This window comes from Alosa sapidissima, chromosome 3 (assembly GCF_018492685.1).
Source record: "Alosa sapidissima isolate fAloSap1 chromosome 3, fAloSap1.pri, whole genome shotgun sequence".
Lineage (NCBI taxonomy): Eukaryota > Metazoa > Chordata > Actinopteri > Clupeiformes > Clupeidae > Alosa > Alosa sapidissima.
The window spans coordinates 38,929,134-38,945,378 of NC_055959.1; the positions used below are offsets into that span (position 1 = coordinate 38,929,134).

General features: G+C 43.4%; 1 protein-coding gene across 1 annotated transcript in view; it reads left to right on the plus strand.

The window, feature by feature from the left end:
* LOC121705633 (laminin subunit alpha-3-like) overlaps positions 1-13,497 on the plus strand; it is a 64,562-nt gene extending 51,065 nt beyond the window's left edge. The window contains exons 24-38 of the mRNA XM_042086718.1: positions 160-264; positions 1,121-1,266; positions 2,175-2,295; positions 3,594-3,722; positions 7,281-7,411; positions 8,149-8,283; positions 8,617-8,779; positions 8,994-9,112; positions 9,538-9,724; positions 10,338-10,499; positions 11,320-11,485; positions 11,678-11,808; positions 12,477-12,567; positions 12,734-12,853; positions 13,185-13,497. Of these exons, the coding sequence (XP_041942652.1) occupies positions 160-264; positions 1,121-1,266; positions 2,175-2,295; positions 3,594-3,722; positions 7,281-7,411; positions 8,149-8,283; positions 8,617-8,779; positions 8,994-9,112; positions 9,538-9,724; positions 10,338-10,499; positions 11,320-11,485; positions 11,678-11,808; positions 12,477-12,567; positions 12,734-12,853; positions 13,185-13,327 (2,049 nt within the window). The 3' untranslated portion in view covers positions 13,328-13,497. The remainder of the gene's footprint in view (positions 1-159; positions 265-1,120; positions 1,267-2,174; positions 2,296-3,593; positions 3,723-7,280; positions 7,412-8,148; positions 8,284-8,616; positions 8,780-8,993; positions 9,113-9,537; positions 9,725-10,337; positions 10,500-11,319; positions 11,486-11,677; positions 11,809-12,476; positions 12,568-12,733; positions 12,854-13,184) is intronic.
* The last annotated feature ends 2,748 nt before the right edge of the window (positions 13,498-16,245 follow it).

Here is a 16,245-nt window from a genome sequence, read left to right on the forward strand (position 1 = left end):
GCCCAGAGAAAGAGGAGAAGAAGAGAGAGAAAGCATTGGGGTTGAAGGAGTGGTAGATGTGCCTAATTTTGTCTTCAAAGAAGTGTAAGAAGATCTGTACAATAAGATACTATGTCATGAGCTCTTAACTGCACCCTTAAGACCTTTATTGTGCCACAGAAATCCTACTATAGTCTGACTGTGGAGAAGGGCTACCTCGTCCTAACTGGCAGTGTCGGTGGCAAGATCTTTTCCAACCGGACATCCAAAGAAGTCTTTCCCACGGTAGGGAGGATAAGCGATGCTCTTGCCCTGCTGGCATTTCAACATTGATTTAACGGTGAATAAACGTTATAAACGTTTAAAAAAAAACGTTATAACGGGTGAATCAATGTTGAATTATGTGTTGGATTTGCAAATTGAATCAACGTTGATATCGCAACATTATTTCAACATCCGCCATTTCAACATTGGTGCTGATTTCCTTGATTTCTTATTTTACAACCATTTGTCAACATTTTACAATTAGCATTAAAACAGTGTTTCAACATTGACACAACAACTGACATTATTTCACCTATAATTCAACATTGATTTTCTTGACCTTTTTACAACCAACGTTGTTTCAATGTTTGTCTACATACCCTTTTACAACCATTCAGCATTAAACATTGTTTCAACATTGTTTCAACATTGACGCAACAACTGACGTTATTTCCCCTATATTTCAACGTTGAAGGTCGGTCGTGTGCCGGCTGGGTGGTTACTCATAAACTCTTCAAAGGGCAGCTCAATTAGTTGGTAGAGCATGCTTTGTATTATGGATCGTTATTTAACCATTTTTTACCTTTTTGACTCGTAAGAAGGACTAGCGAAGACTGACGTTTCGACGCACTGCGTCTTCCTCAGAGTGACTCTGAGAAAGACGCAGTGCGTCGAAGCGTCAGTTGATTGTGCACCATAATAAAACAAGTTTAAAAGTTCTTTGAGTGAACTTGGTTGAAGTATGATACCTACAAACTAATGCTCTGATTAGGCCCAGATTCATTACAGACTTATCTGCTACCTGGCTGTTGTTGTTGACCTTGTGTGACCTTCACTAAACTTTACTGACCTTGCTCTTCCTCTTCCTGTTCTTCAGGCCAGAGACAAGTTCAAAGACATTAACGTTCGGTTCAGTGACACAACTGTCATACTCTTTGAAAACCCCGCAATTACGATCCCTTACACCAAAGACGTCTTCAACTTACTTTACATCGGCGGAGTCCCAGATTCTTTAAGAGAGAGGTAAGACTATACAGAGTGGTGAAGTCTTTGAGAGAGAGGTAGGTAAGACCAACAGTGTGGTGCAGTCTTTAAGAGAGACTGTAAGACTGATGAAGCCGTTAAGTCGTCAAGAGAGAGGTCATGCCAACACAAACCAGTACATCATGGGAGTCTAAGGGGTTGTTTTCGCCTGGCATTAACATGTGCAGCTAAGAAGGCTGTCTCACTACACCACCACACCAGAACTTCACCACCACTACACCACCACCACTGCACCACCACCACTGCACCACCACTGCACCACCACTACACCACCACTACATCACCACTGCACCACCACTGCACCACCACTACATCACCACTGCACCACCACTGCACCACCACTACACCACCACTACATCACCACTACACCACCACTGCACCACCACTACACCACCACTACATCACCACTGCACCACCACTACTACACCACCAATAAATATACACATTTAACTTACGGGACATAGCGCTTTTCCGAGCACCCAAAGTGCTGTCATAGTTAAGGGGAGGACTCCCCTCGACCGCTGCCCATGCCTATTATTGCATTATTTTCTGCCTCCCAAATGCCCGGTCATCTATTATCCCTGACAGACACAGAGTCTTTTGTGGGTTATACAACCCCTGGCAAAATTATGGACTCACTATTCTTGGAGGATGTTCATTCAGCTGTTTTTTATGTTTTAGAAAAAGGGAAATCTATGCTTCAGAGTTAGAAAAGCCAGAGGAGGTGCAAAAAACGACTAATTTCCTCTACATGATCTAAACAATAAATTGTCTTTAATTATTGTTTTGAGCTATGTTTCATAAAGCCAAAATGTTCATCTGATGAATAAAAATTGTTTTGTGGCACACCTGTGATTTGTCTTTGTCTGATGTGCTTTGCCTGTCAGGGACGGCATCACAGCCCCAGCACTGAAGGGCTCCTTGCAGAAAGTGCCCAAACTGAACTATCAGAGCGAGAACTTCATAGAGATGCTTGGTGTCATAAAGGGCTTCTGGCCGGACCTACTGGTACTCTCACAACCACTACACCACTACACCACCACTGCACCACCACTGCACCACCACTACTGCACCACCACAACACCACCACCACTACTACTACTACACCACCACTACACCACCACTGCACCACCACTACTACACCACCACTGCACCACCACCACCACCACCACCACTACTACTACACCACCACCACTACACCACCACTACTACACCACCACTGCACCACCACTACACCACCACTACTACACCACCACTACTACACCACCACTACTACACCACTACACCACCACTACTACACCACCACTACTACACCACCACAACTACACCACTACACCACCACTACTACACCACCACTGCACCACCACTACTACACCACCACTGCACCACCACCACTGCACCACCACTACTGCACCACCACCACCACCACCACTACTACTACACCACCACCACTGCACCACCACCACTACACCACCACTACTACACCACCACTGCACCACCACCACCACTACTACACCACCACTGCACCACCACCACCACTACTACTACACCACCACTGCACCACCACCACTACACCACCACTACACCACCACCACTACACCAACTACACCACCACCGCACCACCACCACTGCACCACCACTACACCACCACTACTACACCACCACCACTGCACCACCACTACACCACCACTACTACACCACCACTACACCACCACCACCCCACCACCACTACTACACCACCACTACACCACCACTACTACACCACCACTACACCACCACTACTACACCACCACACCACCACTACTACACCACCACTACACCACCACTACTACACCACCACCACTACACCACCACCGCACCACCACCACTACACCACCACTACACCACTACTACACCACCACTACTACACCACCACTGCACCACCACTACTGCACCACCACTGCACCACCACCACTACACCACCACCACTATTACACCACCACTGCACCACCACCACCACCACCACCACCACTACACCACTACTACACCACCACTACACCAGCACCGGCACAGCTATGGCACTACATTGGCACAGATATGACACTACACTGGTACAGCTGCTACACCGGCACATCTATGGCACCACACCGCCACGCACCACACGGCCACTGCTATGGTACTATGCCAGTACTGCTATGGCATAGAACTGGCACTGCTATGGTGCTACACTAATAACTGCTGCAATAGTGCCACACTAGCACTAGACTAGACAAGTTTGATCAACTTCACCATCACCTCTAAGGTAACCAAGTTTTTCTCTCCACTAGGCTGTTCGTGATGCAGAGTTTAAAACTGGCAGCTCCCTCACAGAAAAGGCAGCACCTTTTAAAGACGTGATTTCTCTGGGGTTCAAGACTTCTGAACCAGGAAGCATTCTTCTTCAGACCACTCAAGGGGTAAGTATGCTATTTCAGGCTCTTGCTCAAGTAACCTACCTTACATATGCCACAAACAGACAGACAGACAGACAGACAGAGGAAACACAGAATGCAATATTACCAACACAGATTCTGCTACTCAAGTAAGTAAGTAAGTATAAGTATATATACTCTTTTGATCCCGTGAGGGACATTTGGTCTCTGCATTTATCCCAATCCGTGAATTAGTGAAACACACTCAGCACACAGTGATCACACAGTGAGGTGAAGCACACACTAATCCGCTCCAACATCTCCACATCCTCATAAGTGTCTGCGCCTGACTGCACTAGCACTGGTGCACCGTCTCTGCCCGGTATAACACTTTACTTGGAGGTATCTACATAAGAGTGACATGACACTGCCATAACCCTAACACTAACTCTAACACTAACTTGTCAGGACAAAAACCGAATGACACTTGACAGAAGCAAGTGACAGAAGCGTTATGTCATAAATGTTTATGACTTGTTTATAATGTTTATGACACGTTCGTGACAGTGTCATGTCACTCTTATGTAGATACCTTCAAGTAAAGTGTAACCCTCTGCGCTAACAAAAAGAAAAGATATAGGAATCGTATAGTATTTTGGGACATACTATAGAAGTAGTATGACACTTGACTGTAGTAACTCTGCAGCAGAACAGTTGACTATAGGAACTCTGCAGAGGCCAGAACACTTGACTGTAGGAACACTGCAGAACACTTGACTGTAGTAACTCTGCAGAGGCCAGAACACTTGACTATAGGAACTCTGCAGAGGGCAGAACACATCACTATTGGAACATTGCAGAGGGCAGAGATATGATAGAGGTATTACAGGATATCATGATTATGATTTAATTTCACTTATAGAACGCCAAAAGAATACATCTCATGGAGCTTTACAGAGTATTAAACATTAATTATACAGTACACTACTTACTTACAGTGAATCTTATAGAGTATTAAACATTCATTATACTGTACACTACTTACTTACAGTGAATCTTAAAGTGTTACTACGGCTCTCTTTCATAAGGGTGGAGAACTCCAGACGCTGCTGTTACCCAGTAGCCTGGGAACACCCAGACCTTCACAAGTGTACAACTGGAAGTGGGTCTAAAAGAGGTTCATTGACTTACAACTTCCAGCAGGGGGCGTAACTAGCAGTGAAATTAAACTTAAATTGGTGCTTTAAACTCTTACCAAATAGTTTCAAAAGTGTAGCAATCTTGTAAATGAAGGTTTTAAATGCAGTTGTTTACTCAATTCCATAGAAATACACATCCATGCCGGATTGCCGATTGTATTTGTGTGCCCGTGTTTTAGGGACATTGGAAAGGGGCTTCAATGGCCTCTTGGCCAGATGAACCTTCAGAGCAAATTCCAAATTTGCCGAAAGGTTGTATGGATTAAAGGAAAACATTTCACATAGATCTCTGTTTCTCGATGTCACTGAGTACAGTGAGTACGGGGAAAAAATGGTGCTACAGCCAGGGTAGGAATTTCACGGCGGCCACGACGGCCATGGCCGTGGTAGCCCCTTGCGTTGGCCGTGACGCCCCTTTGAAAATCAGTTTTACAGGCCACGGTGGCCTTGGTGCCCCTTCTTTAAATATTCTGCTTTGCGTCCTACTAATAGCGTATTTACTACTATATTTAGCCTATGGCCTGTCAAAATAATCTTAGCATTCACAGCGCAAATTACGCAGTGAAGAAAGTGACAGCGCAAGAAAGAAAGTGCGTCCAAATTAACCCATTCTTCTCAGTTGAACTACTCGCGAAGTAGCCTACTCATCACACAGACATCACAAGTATCACATGAAAGAGCTTTTTCTCAGCTTTTAAACGATGTTAGCCGCTAATTGCTGTGGTGAACGGTTCGCGAGAAAAGTAAATAATATCATTCAATTTAATCATAAATTCTACTGAAGGTTTTGCGTCCATCTCCCTACCCATTTATATCGGTGGAATACTTCACGAACCCTTCGTTTAACACATGACAAACCACATATCAGAATAAACAGCAGACCTTACCAAACAGAAAGGTGTAAAGCAGTCCCCTGTACAGTTAGCCGTTCCAGACTAATCCCGTTTTGAATTTGCAGTAAATTTCAACATACATGGATGTCTCCAAATTTGGGATTTAAGTTTTACACTGTGTTTAAATTGTTCCACATTATTTCATAACGGGCCAAATACAAAATAAATATTACAAATGTCACCTAGATATCGGTAAATCAGAGGACAGCTGACTATAAGAGTTTGTGAAAGTAGCCTTAATGATCACAAAATGCTAAGCATGCATCTAGGCTATTTGAGTTTCTTAAAGCTGAGCTGTGCTTAAATTGTTCAATACATGATTTCATAACAGGCCAATTATAAAATAAATGTTAAATATAGCCGAAAATATTAGATGATCAGATGATTTACAGTTATATGTAATATGTCATGTTTTATGTTTTTGTAATGTTTCATACAGTGATGCAGGTCTACTGCAGTGAATACAACTTTGATCATTTTTATAGCATACTACTGTATAGTTAACTTTGGCCTTGGTGCCCTGACATGTGGCCTTTGTGCCCCCCACCAAATATGCCCAACTGAAGGCCAAGTGGCCTTGCCCCTAAAATGGTGAAATTCCAAGCCTGGCTACAGCCAACAGTTAGAGTAGCCAGGCAGCTCCAGTGCTACACTCTGGGGCAGGAGTTTAAAGATAGCCGGAGTTCTCCTTTAAGGAGAAGTCCTTGAGTCCTTTAAGGAGAAGTCCTTGAGTCCTTTAAGGAGAAGTCCTTGAGTCCTTGAGCAAGTCCTTGAGTCCTTGAGTCCTTGAGTCCTTGAGCAAGTCCTTGAGTCCTTGAGCAAGTCCTTGAGTCCTTTAAGGAGAAGTCCTCGAGTCCTTGAGCAAGTCCTTGAGTCCTTGAGCAAGTCCTTGAGTCCTTGAGCAAGTCCTTGAGTCCTTGAGCAAGTCCTTGAGTCCTTGAGCAAGATGCTGAACCCCAGATTGCTCCCGATGTGCTGATTGGCGTCGTTGTGTAGCAGTCTTTCACTATTGCTGTGTATGAATATGTGTATGAATTGTTCAACTTACAGGCATAAATCTATAAGATATTTAGGGAAAGGCACTAGACAAGCGCAGATAAGGAGAAAACTCTTAAGCGTTTCCTCTTATTAAGACTTATCGAACCTCAGCTCGAGAGTGCTGTTTTCTCCTTTATTTTAGAGTCTGTTTTGAGTCTGCGTAACTCGCACCCAAAGAGAGATTTACTTTTTGAGGTGAGCGTGCCTGTTCTAGTGTTCACTATACAAATGCAGTCCGTTGACCATTGACCATTTAACACCTGGGCGGTGAACTCTGGTGTTCACTGTACAAATGCAGTCCGTTGACCATTGACCATTTAACACCTGGGCGGTGAACTCTGGTGTTCACTACAAATGCAGTCCATTGAGCATTGACCATTTAACACCTGGGCGGTGAATTCTGGTGTTCACTGTGCAAATGCAGTCTGATGAGCGTTTCACATCTGGAGGGTGATTCTGGTCTCTGCCCACAGGCCCAGGAGCTGGAGCTGGCACTCACAGATGGGCACGTGGAGTTTAAATATGGCAGCCAGGCAGTGAGGTCCAACCACAAGTACCACGATGGGAGATGGCACTACATGACGGCCCTCAGTAATGACTCAAAGTAAAGCCCTTCTCTAAAGCCCCCCCCCCCCCCCTCTCTCAGTCTCTATTTGTATTTTGTCTCCTGCTCTTTCAAAGTAATGAATTGCACAGTTTGACAATAGACAGACAATAGATAGAACAACAACATTAATCGGTCTCATGGACATTACGCAGGTTGGAGGTTTACTACGGGGGTTTGTAGTATCAGACATTACTATGAGTTACTAAACTGTTACAGAGGGTTACTTTAGGATAAAGCCTCTCTCTCTCTTCTCTATCTCTCTTTCCTCTCCCTCTTCTCTATCTCTCCTCTCTCTCTCTTCTCTCTCTCTCTTCTCTCTCTTCTCTATCTCTCCTCTTTCTTCTCTCTCTTCTCTATCTCTCTCTCTCTTCTCTCTCCTCTCTCTCTCTTCTCTATCTCTCTATCTCTCTATCTCTTCTCTATCTCTCTCTTCTCTATCTCTTCTCGATCTCTCTTTCCTCTCCCTCTTCTCTATCTCTCTCTTCTCTCCTCTCTCTCTCTCTCTTCTCTATCTCTCCCTCTTCTCTCTCTCTCTCTTTCTCTTTCCCTCCTGCTCTTTCGCCCTAACCCTCTCCCCATTTTCTTTCAAGTCAGTTCACTCTGTGAACACATTCTGTCTCTCTTTCTCTCTCTCTCTCTCTCTCACACACACACACACACACACACACACACACACACACACACTCTCTCACACACACACTCACAAATACTCATTACCACATCTGTGCTTTTAGGCTGGTGCTCACAATTGATGACAACGACACAGGGAGCCACCTGTCCAGTCCATCCCCTGTCGTAACCAATAGCCAGGATCTCACTTTGGGGAGAGAGGTTTTCACTGGTTGCCTTGGAGACCTCTACATAAGAAGGTTCACACTTTTTGTTCACATTACTGTCATTGTTCACTCTATTGAGGTGTGTGAGAGAGATGTGTGCCTGTCTGCCTGTCTGCCTGCCTGTCTGTGTGCCTGTCTGCCTGCCTGTCTACCTGTATGTCTGCCTGCCTGTCTGTCTGTCTGTCTGTATGTCTGCCTGTTTGCATTTGGTATTATAATTGTGTAAGTGTAACTATACATAAAAAGGGAATAACTGTGTGCTATCAAAAATCATTTGCACTCTGGTACTGTGAGGCGCTGTCCAGCGAAGGCAGTTTACAGTGAAGTCCATCATCCTAACCCTGAGTGTGTTTGGGCTGCCTGTAGGCCAATGCAGCAGTACATGCCAGCAGACCTGTCCCTGTTCACCCAGAAAGGAGACGTCACCCTGGGCTTCTGTGAAGCAAAGCGCCCCCCTCAGGCCATACGAGCCAAACACAAGAAGAAAATCCCAAAATACATGTACAAAAAGAAACACAGTAAGAAAAAGGTAGGAGGTGTGTGTGTGTGTGTGTGTGTGTGTGTGTGTGTGTGTGTGTGTATTGTGTGTGTGTGTGTGTGTGTGTGTGTGTGTGTGTGTGTGTGTGTGTGTGTGTGTATTGTGTGAGGTGTTTTGTGTTTGTACTCATGTGCATGTTTGTTTACGTGTGTGTGTGTGTGTATCCCTATATATTGATTTGTGTGTGTGTGTGTGTGTGTGTCAGAGTGGATCTCGTCCTGATGCACAGACTTGTAAGACTCCCGTGGCCATCCCTCAAGCCTTCTACCTGACCAACAACAGTCAGCTCAGCTATCGCATCCCTCCTGAGGAGCTCAACAACAGGTACTTTTACGCACACATTTTGAATATTCACATCCATACATACCTCGCAAATAACTCCACTTCAGGTGTTCTCACACGCATTTGAAATATTCACATCCATACATACAGTACCTCACCTCACAAGGATGTTACTGGTACCTGGAGTTTTTAGTAGATGCTGTTAGCAGATACCTACGGTATGCATACGGCAGATATTTTTTATTTAGAGCTCAAGTGATCTGTTAACAGACACACACACATCATGCATGCACACACACACACACGCACACAAACACACTACTGTTTCACGTTATGCTTTAAAATACATCTGATCAAAACTGCATTGCTAATCTAGAGTGCACCTCATCAGCTTAAGTGATTTAGAAGAGTTAAAAAATGGTTCACATCATTTGCTGTTTTTGACCCTTGACCTGGTTGTGTCTCAGACCCCATTTCTCGCTGGTGATGAAGACTGCGTCCCCAGAGGGCCTGATTCTACACATCATCGGGAAAGACAACAACAAGACCACAACCCAAGTGGCTCTCTACATGACTGGTGGCAGGATAAAGTTAGCCGTCGGAAAAGAAGTCATTCATTACAAGGAGAAGATAAATGACAACGCATTTCACAAGGTTTCTATGATATTAGATAGAAACTGTAAATTATTTATGTTTATTAATGATTTATATATGATTTATTATTGATATTATAATGTATAAAGTGGATTTAGGATTGAGGATGTTAGACCTTATCAGGTGGACAAAGGATGTAGCAGTGTGAAGCAATTTATAGATTTATAGATTTAGATATTCAGAACTTGTCTGTCAATATTACCAAATAACCATGAAAAGCAGGAACAGCTTCAGATGATTTCAGCTGTGAAGAAAGCAAAAGGCACTAAAGACAGGAGGAGATTAAATGGTTCAGAGTGGCCCTAACTGCTATTCTGTTTATGGCTTTATAGCGTCTGGGTAACAGAAGGTCATGATGCCATGTTTTTTTTTTGTTGCAGTCATCACTATTATCAGAGTCAGAGCAATTAGTGGGCACAAACTGTGCCCTACTGAGCAGGTTACACAGTTCTCAAACAAGATGGCAGATTAAGAAGACACTGTCTAACTCTAGCTTCAAAGACAAACACTTAACCTAAAGGAAGATCTAGTACTATGGCTTGTCTGTCCATAACTGATCTTGAAGAGAGTTTTCCTGAATCACACCTGTGGCTTTGCTCAACCCCCTGAACAGGTGGACTTCAGCGTGGAGAAAGAGAAACAACGCTTTCACCTGCGGGTGGACACCGTTTGGGGGACCGACGGACAGCTACCTGCTGATGTCGTAGCCCACCTCAACCTCAGGTCACCTGTCTACCTGGGTGCGGACCTCAGAACTCCCAAAGCAGGAGCACAGGTACATCTTATCTCACCTGTTTACCTGGGCCTTACAACCCCCAACACAGGAGTGCAGGTACATCTTATCTCACCTGTTTACCTGGGCCTTACAACCCCCAACACAGGAGTGCGGGTACATCTTATCTCACCTGTTTACCTGGGCCTTACAACCCCCAACACAGGAGTGCGGGTACATCTTATCTCACCTGTTTACCTGGGCCTTACAACCCCCAACACAGGAGTGCGGGTACATCTTATCTCACCTGTTTACCTGGGCCTTACAACCCCCAACACAGGAGTGCAGGTGCATCTTAGCTCACTTGTTTTACCTGGACGCAGACCTCACGACTCCCAACACAGAAGCAGAGACTGGGTCCAGCCAATGTCACCCAAATGCAAGTTAGGTTAGAGATGAGCCCATTTGACTAGACAGCGTAAGAGCTTGCACAGTTCAACTGTAGACAGTAGACTGTAGCTTTACTGTCATTTCACCATTCTACAGTTGTCACAGTACACACTGAGATGAACATGTTCCTCCAAGACCATGGTGCAACATGAAACAACATAGAACAACAACATAAATCGGTCTCATGGACTTTACACAGGTTGGAGGTTTACTATGGGTTTGTAGTATTAGACTATTGCGCTGAGTTACTCTAAAATGTTACAGAATACATCAAATACTTTGTATTTACACATGGAGTCTAAAAGCTCCTCCAGTGTCGATACAGTTTGAGTGTATCTGTGAAATTTTCATGTGCAATTCATGTGAATTTTTATGAAATGTACTGACCTGAAATCAAACGGTATGCTTGTTTTTTGTTGCTTTTGTTTTGCAGAGGAAGTCCCTGCTCAGGGCTGGTGTGACAGGGTGCATTTATAATATCAAATTTTACAGTGAGCTGTTGGATGAGCCTCAGACAAAATCAGGAGTATCGTCATGTTTTGACAGTGAAATGGAGTCAGGAGTCTTTTTCTCTAGTGACGGAGGTTGCTTGGCCTCCCGTGAGTGCTCCTTTTGTTTTGTTTTTAAACATATTCCTGATGTTCAAAGTAAATTGTCCTCTCTGCTTTCAAATGATTGATGAAATAAAAATCACAAGCTGTTAAAAAATGTATAAATATTCATAGGATAAAACTTGACTATCCCAGCAGAAACAGTGACTGACAAATTGAGTCATGTTGTGTTGTATTCAGAGACTCCTTTGATGGTGGAGGCTGATTTCTACCTTACTTTTGACATCCGCCCCCGAGACTTAATGGGTTTACTTTTTTATGCAAGAGGACAACACAGGCGATTTATCAGTGTGTACCTGCAGAACGACAAGGTGTGTGTGTGTGCTATCTCTACTTCAGTTAACCTACAGCAGCAAGCAATTAACTTGCATTTAATGTGAAATCACAGATCACCGAAGTAAAGCTGGTGTTTCCAGTCAAACAAGTAATATTTCACAGTAGTAGTTGTGTTGTTAAAGCTGCAGTTGGCAAGTCTGACAGATGGAGGGGACTTAGCCAAAATTTTGAATGTTTACAACTCTCATGCCCCTCCCCCACTACCACCCAGCACCCTCTCATCGAGTTTGTACTCGTCAGTGCGCACCAGACTGCACCAGACTGTGATTGAGAGTCAGATCTCACACAGCCCTGCTCTGATTGGACCAGAAGAACCGGGAGCTGTGGATTTTTGCAAAACAAATAACAGGCTCTAGGTGGAGGAAGAAGTTTTTTTCTAAAACCGGCTGATTTATGTTGTTCTGTTGGAGCATAGTGTTAGTTCCAGTGAATATGATCAAAAAAATCTTGCCAACTGCAGCTTTAAGTGTTACGAGGTAAAAATGTGTTTCAAAGAACGTGTAGGAAGCTGAATATGTTTGCTAGAGATATACTCTCCACTTATATCATATGTTGCCTCCTAGTAGTTGGAAGACAATAATTCACTCTGAATTTTGAATTGAATATACGGTACATTACTCAATTGTTTTTGATGACATTTCAGATAATTGCTCGAGCCAATGATGGAGGAGGAGACTACAGTGTGTCGATAGCAATTTCATCCAGCCTGTGTGACTCTTTCCACTCAGTCACAGGTAAATCACGTTACCCACTGCAAGGGCCTCATGTTAAAGTGACCTAACTTTACAGAAGTAACAATGTCAAACGTTGCATGAAATTGATACAGCTTAGTATTTGGGGAGGGAGAACAAGAACTCAAATAGAGGGATCTGGAATGTGGAATGTTTTGGATTTCCACAGTGCACAAACAGATCAATGGAATCAAACTGGGGCTGGATTCTAAATCCAGACGCGTCTCAGGGCCTTCGGCTGCCTCCTATTCCAACACCCCAAACTCATTCTACTTTGGGGGCGTGCCAGGTAACTTCACAAAGCGCACATCACACATTAACTCACTGAGTTCATGCATGTTAACTGCCGTCTGTCTCTCTGTGGTAATGTGGAAGTGGCCCAAATCAGAATTGAAATGATGATGCGCTCTTCACACTGTTATGCAAAATTCAGATATCTGTATAACTGTATATGTCACATAAACTGAAAAAAACTAAATCGGATCTGGCCGGGTAGTGTGAACACACAGCCTTAGAGAAGTGAAAGCCTCATGTCTGCCTCGGTAAAGCTAGTCATTTACCTGTATTAGGTTCATTTACCGTAATCTCCTCTGAGGAATGCTGTAATCATTTCATCACAGGAGACCTCAAGGACACGCTCGTCCCGCTGGAGCGGTCTTATGTGGGCTGCCTTCGGGACGTGCAGCTGAATGGAGAAGAGCTTTTGCTTTCCCGCTATACACCCCATGGTTCAGTGAGCCTGCAGGGGTGCCCTGTAAACTAAGCAACGGACAGTCAACACTCAACACCCACCTGATCCAGTTCTAACATAAGAATGAGAAATGTCAATTGTCCATGTTTGCGTATGCAGTTTATGCAGATTTAAGTCTTTGAGAATCAGGGCCTGTTGACAAAAGAAGGCAGAGGCAGGCAAGGAGACGGACCACAGACACAGGCAGGTAAAGCATGCGGTGGCAGTAGGAAGGTGAAGGGGGGGGGGGGACCTAAACACATCTCCTTTTAGCTACAGAGGAGTGTTGAGGATATCTGCATTATGATTCGCTAGAGTGAATATGACATTTACATTTAATCATTTGGCCGACATTCAAAGTGACTTACAAAAAAGGGAATAATCAAGGTACAGTGTGACAATATGAAAGAATGCATAACAACACTTGAGATTTAAAGTGTGATGAGATCTTAATGAATTAACAAAAAATGTACAGATTGAACTTTCAGCACTTCTGAGACAAAAGGACTGTTGCTGACACAGAGTGAGTCTGTTTAGGAAAATGAACTCTTATTTGCATTTGAGACTGCTGCTTTAGCTTTAATGAAAATGCTTGAAAATGAAGATTTTTATGGGTGTAAGATAGGTAATTTTGAAAGGGCTTTGATAATGGTGCTTTTGAATCACATCTACTGTTTGTAAAAATTAAGTGTTAAGAAAACATCATACGTCAAATAAATCTACAGCTAACTTTTACATTCGGTGATGTTTGCAATTTGTTTAAATGTATTCATATTATGAGCAATTACAATAAATCAATTTATTGAAAACCCTGACCTTTTTGATTGTGTACAGTCTCCGCATCCTGCCTGTAAAAGGTGGACTAAAGGTCACCTAAGCCATTATCAATCAGCTCATTAACGCTCCACTATGTAGTTCACATCTCAAACCTGATTCTAATAGGGAACAATGGTCAGGCTGAAGAAAGTATTCACTAGTATGTGTACAATACACCAGCATCATCACAATGGTTTGATCCATCATTGCAATAATGATTTTGGGCCAAAAATGTTCAGGAAATGCAGCAAAAAGTATGAAAATGGAGGACAAACAAGAACAGAAGGGATGCTTCAAAATACTGAAGTGAAACCAAGCCTGATTATAGTCCTTTACCTTTCAATAATAATATTGTCAACGGCATGTTTTTTTGTAGCACAAGTTTAATACATATTACTGTAAATACATTAAATACATATTTGAAGATTTAAATAGTCTTTACATTTTATTTCACAATAACATAGACTAATAACACCTCAAATCCCCCTTAACCTAAAAGCCAGATTGTATTATTTAGCCACACAACAGTTTTAATATGGATATAGAGATCTCTGACATCTGCCAATTATTCTAATCTAAACAGCCTTCAAAACAGTTGCTGCTGTAGCTGACACATGAACTAGCTTGTTTGCATCTTTATGAAGAACCACAGGCACTCAGGATTGGTTCTGCACCCCTATGACCCTCCCCCAGGCACTCAGGATTGGTTCTGCACCCCTATGACCCTCCCCCAGGCACTCAGGATTGGTTCTGCACCCTTATGTGATCAGGCTATGTAAGTAACTATGGTAACATAGGCTCTGAACTTAACTGGTATGTAAACCCAGAGTTAGCGGTAAACCTGGGATTTCAGTTCCAGAAAGCTAAAAAATGATCAGGCTATGTAAGTAACTATGGTAACATAGGCTCTGAACTTAACCTGGTAGGGGGTAGGTTTTGTTCAGGTTATGTTTAATTATGTTCGGTTATTTCAGTGCATGTTCAACCAGGCCATCGGCAAGCTGTCGGTCGGTGCGTAAAGTTTGCCTTGCGCTAAAGCAGTTCCTGTGCAACTTAATTCGTTTTCCTGGACACAAACCCACGAGGATCATTTAAGTTTAGTTTCTCCAACTGGCAGGTCAGCATCACTTATTAAGTTTTCCAAATGTGCACCGACGATAGGCTGTCTTAGCTGGTGAGCTTCAATTAACGGGCTTTGGCTTTTTCAGAATGTCCTTAAGGTCGAATGGATAGGTCATAGGCCACTTCTATTTTTGGATGCTCTCTTAATGGTGTTGGTGTATAAAACGCATTTTTATTTTAATAATTGCCAGATGACATTACAGGAGAACTTGATGGGTATGCTACTGGTGGGATATAGGATAGGCTACCCATGCCTTCCGACATTCATCACCCTTCCAAAGCTGGAGCGCAAAGGTTAACTTGGCCCACAGCTGCAGAACCTGCGTTAAAATAGAAAATTACATTTGAGATTCGCAAGGAGTCTATGGCGCACTCAATCTGTGACAAGGTAGGCTAGTTTAAGAAAGCATCATTCAAAGCAGTCAATACAATACGTAATGTCCACTGAATTATTTAATTGTGCTTTTGACATTAAATAGGCTATCCTAAACGTACGCATTTACACGGTCAGTTAGGCTATTCTCTGCCAAGCAAGGTCTTGTTCCTTGGCAGACGTGCAAGTATTGCTATTTTTTGTTATTACAGTTCTCTCCTCGTAAGCCTCGACTACTCCGCCTCTGAATACGGTGCTCTTCCTTTCGCCGGTTTCACTCATGGTTTCGACTCTCAATAGATGATGCCTTTATAAGTTCGCCGTGAACGCGCACAACTCTAGGTTATCTAACACGGGGTTGATGGAACTGGTAACTGGTGTTTTGGAACCGACAGCTCGGGTTTAGTCGCCACAGGTTCAGACAACCCAGAGGTTAAGTTTTATCTCAGTGTTTGTTAAACCTCCTTTCTGGAATACCCCTCTGGTGCCTGAATTGGCCCACCCGGGTTGTGATTGGTTGAAACATAGATCTACTGCAGAAATCCACAGCAATGACATTGACTGCTTTTTTATTCATAATATGTCTTGTAAAACATAACAGACATCATACAGACCTGTTGTCATACGGACAAGATTAAAA